Below are 14,608 nucleotides of genomic sequence, written 5' to 3'. Positions count from 1 at the left end.
ATTGCAATATAATTATAGCTATAATAAAAACATTGCAGAACACTCATCGGCATGCAAAAGTTAGGTGAGGAACAGAGCAAGTATATCATACATGCCTTTTAGAAGCCTTTACTTCTTTCATTGCCATTGAGGAGGGAAGGACAGGAAAAGTTTGGTACTGTATAAAATCATAAATAACAGGTTTTTCCATAAACACAAGTTTGCTTTCTTGTTTCGGGAGGCAGCTTGCTTCCCTCATTGCAGAACACTTCTAAAGCCTCATCACAGGCTCCCTGTGTATGGCCTCAACACACGATGTTTTTCCCTCTGCTCTGCAGCCTGAAGTGGGGACAGTAACATCCCTCCTCCAGTGGGGAGCTAGAGACTGACGCAGCCCACATCCAGGGAAGGAGCACTGCACCCAGGCCAGGGACACAGGGAGCACGCATGCTGCTCTCCCAAGGGGTGTCCCGCACGCACACACAGCGGGCCCAACGCACCTTGCACGTCCCGGGCTGCTGCGCATTGCTATGGGTCCGCCGGGAGGAAAGCCTGGACCAAGGGCCTCTGTGCCCAGACTGCCTCCAGCTGCTGGGACATCTTGTCCACTGAGTTGCAGAGGCCTGGCCCAGATGATAAGAGGTCAAGTAACCCTGTGCTAGACCACTGGGCTAATTCACTGCTGGGATGTTTTCCTGAAATTGCCACAAGATTTCTTCCCCTTTTTCCTTTTCATCCTAAACCTCTTAATTATGCCCCCAAGCATTGTCCTAAATAGCTCCTCCCCCCAATGGTTCTGGTATTTAATATTTACTAGACATACATTTTAAAGTTATTGACTGCTTCCATAATTTTTTAATAATTTTGCCTTCCTTCATCCTTGCTGAAGACTTGCTTTCGCTCATGCTCTGTGCAACTTAACCTTGACTGCTACTGGCTCGTATTTCTTGCCAGTGCCCCTCATTTCTTCCTTAGAGTCTGAGGAAGAATTTTTTCTCAGTTTAATCCCTTCTTTCCCATCTTTTTGAATGTGGCCAACTGCCTTTTGATAAGATGTTGCCAGTGAGGTGGCTCCAGCATCTCTGCTCTGCCTCACATGGCGCTGTAGACGCTTATCCCACAGCACTGGGGACTGTAAGGTCAACTCCGGAACTGGAGATAACACGCATTCATCATGGAAATCAATTCCTTCGGAGAACAAATCACCTTAGTGATAACCTTTACTTCTTATAGACCTAGGTTATTTATTGTATTGTCATTTAATTAATACACATACTAAAAATACTAGTTTTCTGCATTTAATTAAAAATTTGAATAAATGAAACAAATTATGTAATTGCTTATATGGCCATGCAAAGTGCCTTCCTGGTTAGCAAAAAGAAGTATCACGTTCACTGCAAAGACAATATTTATTTCTGCACTACCTTCTTTAATGGTTACCACTCAAGGAAGATCAGCTTCATTAGGATAGTAACAAAAACAAGGTTAAAATGGAGGCTTTGCCTACACACTTAATGAAAAATCACAATTAAATGAAAGACATTTTTTAAAAGTCACTGGTTACAGGTTCCAGGGATTCAAAGTCAAGCGAGTACTTCATTGATCGTTGGGGTGATCCTCTCCACATTCCTGTCCCTAATGCAGCACATGACCTGTGTATTTGATCCTGAGAGACATGTGCTCTGCGGGGGGCAGTTTTGTCTTACGTAGGGTGAGCAGTGTGGTTAGCAGACACTGTCAGCTTTAATTACTTGAATACTGAGATTATTTCGTGTTAAACACATTCTGAAACTTTATCATCACTTGGCATACAGTTTCCTTCGTATCTTGTCAGAATGTGAGACTCGGGGAGAATAAAGAGTGCTCATTACAAACGGGACTCTTCTGCCTGACCCCTAAGCTCCTGTGCCTACCAGCTGCCTAACTGCTCACTGGGGAGCTCTCAGGGGAGGGGGCATGCAGACATTAAAGAAAAATTATGTTTCTTGAGCTGGCTTTTTCGGGGGGTTGGTTTTGGGTTTTTCTCCTTTTTTTCAGTTGGTCAGCAAACTGACAGCTCTTCTCTGAGCAGTGGGTCCCCAGTTAGGTTTTCTCCTTTCCTGCAGGAACTTCCCTGATTATAAACTCTTGTTAGACCCTGCTGGAAGGCAGGCATCTCCAGCAAGAGATTGGCACTTGGTAGTATCTAACAAATCTTGTTTGCCCGGCATGCATTGGAGAGATTGACTATCCCCAGAGCAAATCTAAGCTTGCCATTTTGGGTGTTTTTTCTCTGACTCTGATCCAGCTTTGCACCTTTCAGTGGCCCTCACTACTTCTAAATGTAGTTGAAAGGATCTGTAAAGTGAAGGCAGCAGACATTATATCAGCAGCATCCATCTGCTGCTGCACTGAGGCGGAGAAGCTGGATATTTCACACAAGAAGAAAACGTAATTATCCTAATTACTCCTATTTACTACATGCTTCCTGCTACACGCTTTAGAAGTAGGACTTCAACTACCTAATTCAGGTCTGCTTGCAGAGCAGTGGGGAACAGCAGATGCCTTTTGCTCAGGTAAGCTGAGAGCTCCTCTGGCTCACTGGGGCTGCCAAAGGCCACGGGGTGCCACCACCACAGCCAGAGCTGCGGAGAAGAGCCATGCCCTTCTCTGGCCGTGCCTGTATCAGCTACTGCTGGGTGCTTTGAGAAAACGCTTTTGCCACGGCCAAGAGCTGATTGCAGCGCTAAGACATTGCAAAGGGCCAGCCCAAGCCACTGCAAGGTGCTCTGGAAGGGAAGGCAGGAGTGATGGACGGTGTGAGGACTGGGCTACACAGGGCCAATAGCCAACACAGGAGCGAGGAAACACATCACATACTGTCAAGGCAGCAGGGGGAAATGCAGTACATTTAGGAGCTGGCTTGGAGCAAGGTAGCAGCAAACATATGCGGCTGCTGGAGAGTGCAAGGCAGATGTGAAACATATGGGCCATTGCTCTTGGGCTGGGGGGAGGGGGCAAGATTGTGGTCAAAGACAGAGTTTTCCAACTGTGTCAGTTCACTGGGATAAATACAGTGATAATGTGCACAAATTAATACAGGAGTTATAGCAAGTAACTTTTAGTACTACAGAAGATTAAAAAAAAATAAAACCACCAAACTTCAGATTCTCTCAAAACCTCCCCTGACTCTGCCTCTCCAGCAACCCCCCCAGCCCAGAGCAGCGCTCCCCACATGCTCACCAGTGTGCATCCCCAGCTCCACCCTGTCCTTCCTGGGATCCTTCATTCCCCCCTTCCAGGGGGGCTGTAGGAGAACTGCCACTCCCCTTCCCTCTCGTCTCCTCTCCACCCCTGGCCAGGCATGTAAGGAAAGAGGTGGCATACAGGGAGGCACCTTATTGCTGACAGGAAGGGAGCACAGCTGGTTGCAATTGCCAGGGGATTATTCCCCCTCCTCCTCTCGATGGTGTCTGCAGGGTAGGCCAAAGTGCTTGCACCAGAGTTGACCACTTCAAGTGCAAAACAAGTGTTCTGTGATGTATTTGTATTTGAAATTCAGTGGTCTATCCATCTCTTTTGAGCAGCTACCACTGTGTAATGGTAAACTGCAACTCTAGTTCGTATATAGCTAATTATAACTATATATATATAAAAAATACAAAGTAGTAGATGCCTTGACAATAGCTTTTTTGTTTGTTTAAGAGTGCTGAAGCATTCTTGAGAGACATCTTGGATAAGAGGAATTTGTGGGAACCTTAGCAAAGTGTCAGGCTCCCAAGTATCTAGATCAGAATGGTCTTGTCCAAACCCGTAAAACTCTAACTCACCTTTTTTAACTCAGAGGTTTTTCAGGATTAAAGTGCCAATGTAAAAAAGGAAACAAACAGTATATTTGAAACATTCTCATTAAGTAAAAATAAATAGCTTAATGTTAGAGTTCTAAAAGCAAAATTTAATAAATTAATATATGCATGCCAGATAAAAATACAAAATTACAATTGAAATAGCAATAATAATAAAGGAACACTGCTCAGCATTGCAGATTTCACTGCAACCACCATAAACATCATGGAGAATTACTTAAAAGTAACATTTAAAGTACACATTTTGTTTCTGTTAAAAACAAATTACTATAATGATGAAAAAAACGAAAGAAACCCAAGAAGAAATCGGCCCCGAAAGTGGCAGAGAATGATATAAATGTCAATAAACTGCCAAAGGCTCCATTTCACATGTCGGCCTTCTTTTTAGTATCAGAAACCAATTACATAGAACATAAAAGCAAATTCACAACAGGTTTACACGGAGAAACATGCTGAATTACAATCACAAACTATCCAGAACAAAGATGCTGCACCAGTTCAGTTGTTTTCTTCATGGAATGAGTCTCACCAGAACAGGGAGAACAGGGAGCAAATCATGCAATAGCTTTAGGCTTTTTGTTTTTTATTTTAACATGATAAACACCCAGGATTACTAGTACTGGAAAGTATGTGTTAACCTTTTTCAACATCAGCTGAATGGCACTACAGAAATGACAAAGAGTTCCTTCATTTTTATCCTGAATACATCAAAAGCTCTAGCAAATATGGAATTCAGCGACAAGAGCCATTAAATTACTTTAAAATATTCCTTCATCCATAGAACACTGTTGCTTCCTTTTTTATTACAAAACCCCCAAAATATTCAAAATAAAATGTCTTCATTTTTTATAAGCATCTCCACCACAAGTCTCTGATAACGGATGTCATTCAACGCAGCCATCGCATCCAGTTCTGGCGCTCTCATAAGAGTTGGTCCAAAAACTATGCCCAGATTCTCTGCACTCATGAGATTTTCCTTTTCATGGAGCGTTACTCTGTAAAAAAAGGACAGTGTATTTCACATTCCAAACTATGCCTGCATATGCTTGAAAACCAGGGAAACCTGACAGAAATGTTTGCCTTTCCCCAAAACCTAGGAGAGGCTGCCATTTCCAGCAGGATACATATGGAGGTGTCAGGTGAAACACAAGTTAGTGAGTGCAAATGCTGTGTGGGTTTATGGTGAGTCAGGTGTCTCTGTCCTACCATGCATACAGACCAGGTTTACCTGCAGGAGGGATTGGGATTCCATGGCGAGGAGGGGGATGAGGGGTGAATTCAGATAAATCAGAACAATTTTGCTTTCGCTCTTTACAGTGGCACCATTAAGAGGCTGTTCCTATGGGGAACAGACCGTGTCTGTTATTACGTTAGCAGTTTTATGGTCGCTAGAGATGTGGTATTGTGCCCACCTGGGTGGGATTCTGCCCAGGTTCCCCTGGTGGCATGGCTCCACGTGGCCACACTGCTCCCCTCCCGTGCACATGGTGGCAGCGGGCATGAAGCACATCACATGTGAATTCCCTGCCTAATTCCCTTAGCCTACAGGCTAACTGTGCTAAGCTGGATGCCTGGTTCCTCTTCAAGATAAATTATGTCCTGTGGCGTGTACTAAAAAAAAAAGTGAATCATCACTTTGGGGCGGCTTTGAAACCACCAGGCTCTCACTGTAACCTCATTTGCATGGCAGTCTGAGCAGGTCATTAAACGTATGCTCTGACAGGCCCACTTCCACCCTTCCCACTTCTGGGGTGTTTAGCAGCTGTGGAACAGCCTAGCCCCCTGCTCAGGAAAGCCTCCCACTGCCTGGTTCCCATCTGCAGAGGAGGAGGAGGAGGCGGGGAGGCCACGTTCTGCTGCTCCACAGGAATCCGACCTGTTCAAAGCTGTGGGTTGAGGCCCTGCAGAGGGGCAGGTTTGCAGGCCACCTCCAGAAATGTAATATGCCCAAGAATTGTACCTACAGGAGAGGCATCCGCTGCCGGGGCTACTGCAGAAACATGTCTGCTCTGCAAACGCCAGGATGGTCACTGCTGCTCAGCCACGATGGTCTCCGGGGTCATGGGGTGGTGTTCCTTCATGTGGGCTCAGAGGCAGGTTGTGCTCTCCTGTGCTGCTCTGCCTCAGCACGGAGAGCGCAGGGTCCCACACAGGGGGGTCAGGAGGAGGCCAGCCTGCCTGGGGTATCCTCACATCACGTGCGACCATCGCTGCTGCCCGCTGCAGCGGACGCAGCAGGCACAAACGGGCCTTGAAGCCTAAGCTTCTGCCTTGGTTTATCCTGGTGAATTGACTCGCTCATGGAAACAAATTTAGATTATGCAAATGTTTTAATACAGGCTAGGGTTTAAAGAATCCATAAGGATTCTCAGAAACAGCTAAGAATCCAGGGACAGCAACTGCAAGTCTGGCTAAATTGTCTTTTCACCACTGTCATTGCATGAACAAATCCTTTGGTGTACAAAACAAAAAAAAAAATCAATATTTTTCTTCCTTCCCCCCCCCAATTTTTATTTTAAAAGAAATCAGACTGATGTTTCCAAGCTGCTGTGTCTTCAGTCTGTAATTATTCCAAATAAAGAGCTGTCTCTGATTACCTGAATCAGCAGCAAGACAACAGCCTATTGAGCACCACAGCTCTTTTTAGCAAAGGTATTACAAGGAATTTTAAAAATGAGTGAATTTTGACACCCTTCTACCTTATCATTCACCTATACCAGAAATATGATGCACAAAAGCAACTTGCTAACTAGAGCAGCAACAGCTACTCTTGAGCAGGGTAAGCAAAAAATTAGCTTCACACTTCACAAGCAGTAAGGTGGGGTTTTTTTGTTCCTGCATCTCTCATCGCTGTGTCTGTTCTAAAACATCCATTAGAAATGTCATTGAAACAAACAGACAAATCAGGCAGAAACCCTGTAGCTGAAGTTTGCCTGAGGCACTCAGCAGAGTCAACATATTCCTACTCATAGAAGAACTATAAAAGGAAAAAAAGCAGAATAGAACTTAAAAGAATGTATTTTTTTAAAGAAAGGGAATGATTCTTACATACTGACAATAAGTTCATGTTGTTTGAGAAACTAAAATGGATACGCTAACATGCCACATGATTTTTTTTCCTGCTTTCCTGAAAGAAGCAGAACCTGTGCTGTTGTACTGGATATTCATCCATCAGTCTCTAAAAATTTTTCAGCCTACTGACCAACTTCAATCATGTCTTGGGCAGCAGGAGAAACCTCAGAGAGAATTTATGCTCCTACAGTTTTGGGAAGGCAGCAGGTGGAACAAGGGGCTCCACACTGATGAGGAATGGCTGGCAGACCTCACCAGATGTATGGTTGGAGGGCCAATTAACACTGTGCCTAATCGGCATCAGCTCAAGCCTAGTGTGTGCCATCTTTTTTAGGGTGTCATGGATGACCAGGGTAGATGAGACTTAGCAGAAAAAGACACTCGTCTACAGCCATTGTTGTATTAGTTCTTTCCCAGGGAGTGACTTATTACTTCCAGACGTATGAATGGCTTTTTTACCATAAATATTCACTGTAAACTTAAATATAGAGCAAATTTGTTAGGAAGATTAATTCTGTGCTTCAAAACTGTGAGATTTTTTACTTCCTTCAAGTGCTTTGCAAGTGCTTTAAGTGGGATAAATCCCAGTGTTTGGGTATTTGCTGTGTGCAGATTATCATTCCCTGGCACAGTGTCTCCAGGATTTGATGGGCCTTGCCCAGACTTTTCTGGAGGTCCTAACATGGACTTTGATAAAAATAAGTAGGCTTAGAGTTCTTTCCAGCTAGTCCACCTACCTCTTCAGATGTGCCATGAGATACCGTAATGTTTCACAGTGTGCAGGCGGCAGCAGTTTCAGCGCCTCATGGAGAATTTCCAGCTGTTCATCCGGATCGGCGGTTTCTGAAACACAGATGTTCAACTGTCACCACACATACAGCCAGAATTCACACACAGAAAGACAACAGTGGCCTGCAGAGAAGATGTGGTCTCAGAGCTCTGCTGGATTGCTGATTTCCAGAACCTATCCAAACCTCAGAGTGGAGGATTTGTCTGCCCAAAGAGGTGCTCAGAGCACCATCAGGATGTGACTGTTTTGGACAAAAAGCCCTCCTCAAAGCAAACTGCACTCTAGCAAAAGGTTCCCTGCAGCCCACTAAAAAAAATTCCCCTGGCAATCCTTGCTGACTGGACTAGTTTTGCACAAATAATCTACAGGTGCAACCCTGGGAGAGCAGAACATACTGGGAACTTTGCCATCAGCATCTTTGGCTGTGTCCATACTACTTGGAAAGAGCCTCTCCAGAGGAGCTGTAAGGCCAGCATCTGGCCCTTGTTTTCTACCCACGGATACCTCACACCTTTCCAGGTGTGGTTGGTGTGACTGCTACATTGCAGAGATGTTTCTTCAGGCAGCCAGGATGCTTGGGAGAGATGTTCCAGCTGGGCTTACTGCCGCATTTGCAGACTCACCGTCTGCAAGGCCAGCCTCGAAGGGGGCCTTAGGATGAGTGCTTATCCGCTTATGAAAACATTCAAAATGGACACCGCCAGAAACAAATGACTTCTTATCTTACTTCTAAACATTATCATAAATCACCTTATTTCTGGCAACATAAAGCCAACAGACTTTAAATGTCACTGTCAAGTACCAGGGATTCATGCAAGACATACAAGTGATGTAATTCATAATGTGTATGAAAAGAAAGCATTCCTGGTGACAAGGGCAAAGACAAATGTAGCCATGATCACACAGCACCACACACAGTCATGTCATAATGTGCTGTGCATATTTGCTTCTGCAAGCCTTACTAAATAGGGCATGCAGAGTAAGAGCTGATGGGACAGCTATTAAATGAATAGTCAAGTACTGCACAAAAAGGAGAGGAAAAGGTTGAGAACGAAGACCAGGAGGAAAATGAGTTATACTCACTTGCAGACTCTATAAACTTTGGGTAGGCATCATATGTGATGAGTGGAATTGGCAAATCCCTGAAGTACAGTTTAAGTGCACCAGTGATAATATTGATATCTTCATACATATTCACAGAAATATCAGCTTTTTCCCCATCTGTGTGGAGAAGGCACTGACATTAAAGTCTTGGAAACATAAACAGATGTAAAATAGAATTCAAAAGGAAAATAATAACTTGCTTAAGCAAACATTATTAAAAAGGACAGAACTACCGATTTTGGCTTTTATAAGCAAAACAGTTACTGGGCTATGAAGTTCATCGTTTCAGGGTGAAAACCTCAAGCATTTTATAAAGAAATCTATCCTTTCTTCATTTCAAATGATTACAAAAAATATTTTTTTTTTTTAAAAAAAAACCCTGTCTGCCCGATCTAGCAGTATCTATCTTGTATTAATCTGTGGAAGTTTATCTATTTCTGAACACACTGTGTTGCCAAACAAGACACTTGTCAGCACTGAATAAGAAATCACAGGAGTATGGGAAAAAAAGTAAAAGAAAGAAACCCAACTTAGTCCACAGCCTCCTCATTTTATAGGAAAAACATGTGTTCACCATTTAGCCACAGCATACTACCTACTCCTGACCGCAGTGGACACAGATACAGAACTTGGCTTCTCCAGCACATCCCCGCCCTGCTAATGCTGCAGAGGAGGCAGATGTTGTCTGAGTAGGTCGAGCCCTCCAGAGAAATAGGAGAGAGTTTCCAACATGGATTTTGGCCTTGATTTCTACTGGGACAGGGGGACTGCAGCTGGAAAGCCTTTAATTTTCCCACTGCGTTTTCTCAGAGAGAAGAGTTTGTTCTCACTGACCTTCTTTCAGACTGTATTAATTCAAACTTTGTTTGCACTGTTGTATTCATCTTATTATTTTGGAGCTTTCATCCAGAAAGATGGATTTAAGTTGCACAGCCCTCTTAACGCACTTTACCACTTGCCCTCTATCCCTCCTCCATCCCACTGAGCATAGTTTTACTTGCAAACTAGGGCAGTAGTTCAGAAAGCTTTGTCCTTTACTATGCACATCATTACTGAAGCACAGACACTGATGGAAGGAGAAAAGTAGATTTTGGTAATAAAGGCCAAAGTGAAGTTGATACGCTTTTCTGATGGGGAGACTTCCCTTCTGCGAGCACAGCTGCCGGACTCTTTCAGACCACTGATGCAGTGGAGCATGAGACAGACAGAGGCTGTGCAGAAAAACTGTGTATATTTAATACATCAGCACACAGTTCCAGCATGTAGGAAAAGACTGTACCTCTGTCAAATGCCATTTTGACATCTTCAATAAGATCACTAAATCCTGAGACTCTGTACAGTCCTTCAGAATTAAGACCTGCAATGAACATTTTAACAAGATTAAAATTAGTCTTAATCTTACAGTTCTTCCTTTGCCAGGTTCTTCATTCAAGGCAGAACAAGCAAACATGTTTCAAAAGCCTTATCAGTCTTTTCTTTCAGAATGAAATCTTATTCTGGCCTTTTAACCCTGACCCTTGCATTATTTGTCTTTTATATCAGCACTAAATTATGTTTACGCAAATGATTTTAGAGCTGAAGAAACATATTAACCAATTAAAACAGATTTAAAAATAACTGAGCTTAGCATACTTGATGCTCAGTCATTATTTCAGAACGAAAACAAATTAATTCTAGAAAAGGATACTCAGGGTGGGCTAGGGCAACTACCAAGAGAGAACACATCAATACTAACTGCCTTTGTTTTAGCACATTCTCTTAATTTTTCTAATAAAAATACTACTGGAAAGATAGGTGCCAAATAGAACTATAAAGCAGTAATTGTCCATTAAGCAATTTCTAGCAGAATCTATAAAAATTATAAATGGGTATGAACCATGAAATAATGCAAAGTATAATATTAGCTGTGGAAGGTAATTGGCAGTCATAAAATGTCTTGCGCAAATCTGTTTTGAGCAATCATACATTCAGCAGAAACCCAGATGACCCAGATCAATCTAAACGGATTATCAGTAAAGCAATGAAAGTCCATTAACTATGCCTTACCTCTAGATTCAATTTCCCTAATGCACATATCTACTACCATTGGTCTCTTAGTGAAGTGTGCTTTTACTAGCGTAGTAAGGTCACAGCTGTACACTTTTTTGACATGCTTCAGGTCTGGCTTGCAGTCATTTGGGACCATCTTGGAACACTGCTTGTGCACATTTAAACCACAATCTGGGAGAAAAAATGAAAAGATGATTAAGCTGGTGTTTGGTGAAAATGTAGCCTGGGGTCAGTATTGTGGAGTGTGTATGGCTCCTGCAGGATCTGACCTGATCTCGCAACTACTACTTCTGTTGAGATCTCTTCACCATCAAAAGCATGAGGCAGGGACAGACCTGAAGTAAGACTGATATTCTACCCAAGACACTTCTTCTATCCCTAGAAGATATGACACAAAGTGACAGACTTTGTTTTGTCAAAATATGTTTTTTTGAATCAGGATCTAAGGGTCAGTTATGTTCCCCACCACTATTACATATGTTGCTGTCATGATCTAAATTATCTTCCCAAGCTGCTGTGGATTTCCTAACACTTACAGCTTTAATGCAGTCCTGGATTGTGGCACTTAACACACCTCCTGGGGAAGAGTAAAGTAGGGATTTGGTCTCAGAATGCTACAACCCCTCTGCAGCACATGTCTGCAAGGCAGCCCTGAGATCTGAACCACTTCAGGGACCCCTACGCTCTTGCCACGTGTTGCTAGTGACAGGGCCCATTCCCCAGCTTGGAGGGGAGATGAAAAACAGATTAGGGGTCACCAAGCTGGTTGGTGGTTTCTTGCTACTGAGCAGTTTACAAAGGACTTTGCTAAGGCACAGCAGCTGGCAATCCTTGCTGCCATTTCACAGGGTGTTTCTGAAACAAAGCGTTGGCAGGCACCAAAACAATTCCATTTACTTTGAAAATGATTTAGGAAAAATTTGTTGTGATTTTTTTGAAACATAAACAAACAGCTCCACAGCTTATTGTAAACATACTGAGAATGAGATTTAGTTTAAGTGAAACTTAACTGAAATCAGTTTACAGAAAAATGTTTGTTCTGCCTAAAGACCATTCAAAACATAATGTTCAGGGTCTGGGAAAGAAAAATCTTGGAAAACACCACCAATTATACAGTGAAGATGGGAAGAGCAATACAGTCCCCCTTAAGCTGGGCACATACCGCCACTGCCACTCTCAGGCAGCAGGCCTGTGTAAGGAGCAGCCCCCAGTAAGCGCTGCCCCCAGGGACTCCATTTTCACTGCCATTTCTCCTGTTTTGCAATGCAGACTCACAGGTGCTTGCGAGGAAAGAGCAACCAGCAGGAAAGGCAACACTTCGCAGTCAGGGCGTTTGCGATGCTCTGACCTGCACTCGATATACACCAAAATGCAGACTCCAGTTCTGCATTTCTGGACCTTGCTGCATTGCCATTCGGAGTCCCTTGGATTTCTGCAGAATTAAGGGATGTAGAAGCTTGAAGGATCAATGCCTTGATGAAAATCTGTACTTCCCACTGCAGTACTGAGTATCTGTCTATAGAGATTCCTTTCATATTTCATTCCTGATTTTGCTAATACTTGTATTTTCATTAATGCTCCATAGATTATTTGACTTTGTTCTTTCCAAAACAGTAAACCCCAGAATTCATCACTAAGTTTGATTTTGACCAAGTTGGCTGCAGCCTGCTGCTAAAAGCACTTTGTTTACTTAACAGGCCTGTGAAGCAATCGGCTTTGTCACTTAGGATCCTCTGTAAAACATCCAATCTCTGGTTGCAATTAAAGTTCGGCATGTCACCTTCAATCAATCAAAACTTGCACAGATCCCGATCCAGATGAAATGGCTGATTAAAATTCTCTTTAGCTATTTCTTTGCAGGAGTCACTCCCTTACAAGGAGCAGTTAACGCACAAGACAGGGAGCCGTGAATGCTGAATTTCCCACCTGGCTGTGATTTTGTGTTGCAAACCCCACCTTGGGCAAAGCCATGCAACACAATACTCTGCTCCCTGCAAATAAGCAGTACCCCCGGGGGTACCATGGGGGCCCACGCTGGTCAGCCTCAGCGGCTTGCTCTGACCCACAGCTCTCGCCTGGACTAGGTCACAGCTGGTTGTCCTGGAGCCCCAGGTGGTGGCAGGCTCAACCGCTGTCCCTCCAGGTGTGGAGAAGTTCATTTTGGTCACTCAGGTTCTTCAGTGTTCGCTCAGTTGCCTCGTTCGTGACAGAGAGAAAACAGTACCAGCCAAAGCACTTGGTTTCACCTGAGCACTTATTTAAATCCCACATTTATAAGACCCCAAACTGGAAGGTGCATGACCACACCACCCGTTCATGCACAGCATACACATTATTTGTGGTTCCAGGGGGTGAAATGAAGAAACTGAGTGCCCCAGCCAGTGCAGGCAAGGGGAGCTCCACCTATGCTTTAAATATCTGTGTCCAATGCTACATTTTGTCTGAATTTTGAAAAACCAGGTCCCTCCGTGCTTTAAATAGGGAACCCAAATTCACTGGAAACATGTGACCTGAACCCTTTAGTGTCTCAGTGCTCCAGCTGTAACACAGGAAGAAGGAGAAGCTGTTCTTGCCTCCTCTGGGTCTTGTACAATCAAATTCATTAAGTGTTTTTGGCAATGCAGAGGAAAAACTACACATCTTTGGAGTAAGGTTTGAATACTGTACCATTAGTAAGACTAGCACTTTTGACAACAAGATGACAAAATACTGAATGGGTGCTATTAAGCAAGTACCATCCATTCTGCTTTCAGAATAAAGATGAAATTCTGGAGTAAAAATAAGTAGTCAAATAATTAGAGGCAACGTCTTAATGCACACAGAGAAATGAAACAAGACCATGGGAAATCTTAATTCTTGGTTTCCTTTATTTTGAAACCTTAACTTTGCAATAATAGTATTTACAAATGCAAATATAATTATTATACACAGAACTCCTAAAATTGCTGCAAGAAGTACCTTTTCCAACATGCATGAAATGATCTAGTATGATGTCTACAAGACTGGAATGGCAACATCTCACTCATGAGGACTCAGAAGTGATTTTGTGAGTGTAAATTATCTGCTTCACACAGCGCTATAGCTCAGAGTTATGTTTCTGGGAATCCAAGGATAATTAAGACAAAAATAGATTTAAAAAAAAGGAAAAACATGCTTCCAAGTATCTTACACTTAAAACAATTATTGCATTCACTAAGATAATCCTAATTGTATTTATATACAAGAAAGTTTCATTTCATTGAAATACTTAACTTACGGAGATCTTTTCAATGTGAAAACCTTGCTTCTGAAAATAATTGTGTTACTCCTAATCCCATAGACTCAAACTGGCTTTAGATCTGACCTCATTAATACCAGAATAATAATTACAAATGCAAAACTAAACTTTTCTCCTCTCTCGTTATTTCTTCCTTTGCATTTGATTAGATTGTATGTACCAGACCACTGCTTAAGGGCTTACAAACACTTCTGAGAAACATTTGAAACCTAGAAATATTTCAGATACTTAATGCTTAAAAAATGCATGAGCACTATGTTCAATATTACTGGGCTGTGTGGTATCCTTCTAATAATCAAGGTTCTTTGCCTCCTACCTAAGTGTAGGAGACCACCTTACTTTAGCAATTCTGCATCAATAAATACATCTAGGAGATTCCAGTGAATTAGCAATAGAAAAAAATGTATTTTTTCCAATAAAGAAGCTGAATCTTACCAATGCCATTCTTCCTTCCAGGCTGGCCCCTCTCCCCAGCTAACAATACTTCCTTCA

General features: G+C 42.8%; 1 protein-coding gene across 3 annotated transcripts in view; it reads right to left on the bottom strand.

The window, feature by feature from the left end:
* Positions 1-3,892: 3,892 nt before the first annotated feature.
* The window catches only part of CHN1 (chimerin 1), a 53,129-nt gene continuing 42,413 nt past the window's right edge, over positions 3,893-14,608 (bottom strand). For all 3 annotated transcript variants that reach the window (XM_026853059.1, XM_026853060.1, XM_026853061.1), the window contains 5 exons: positions 10,837-11,010; positions 10,070-10,147; positions 8,770-8,907; positions 7,634-7,739; positions 3,893-4,819 (listed from right to left, as the gene is read on the bottom strand). In XM_026853059.1, coding sequence (XP_026708860.1) covers positions 4,648-4,819; positions 7,634-7,739; positions 8,770-8,907; positions 10,070-10,147; positions 10,837-11,010 — 668 coding nt within the window. In that variant the 3' untranslated portion in view covers positions 3,893-4,647. The remainder of the gene's footprint in view (positions 4,820-7,633; positions 7,740-8,769; positions 8,908-10,069; positions 10,148-10,836; positions 11,011-14,608) is intronic.

The sequence above is a fragment of the Athene cunicularia genome, assembly GCF_003259725.1.
Source record: "Athene cunicularia isolate RWA chromosome 7 unlocalized genomic scaffold, athCun1 chr7_part1, whole genome shotgun sequence".
Taxonomy (NCBI): Eukaryota; Metazoa; Chordata; class Aves; order Strigiformes; family Strigidae; genus Athene; species Athene cunicularia.
Note: the sequence above shows the minus strand (reverse complement) of the source record. Positions and strands in the feature narration are given on the sequence as shown.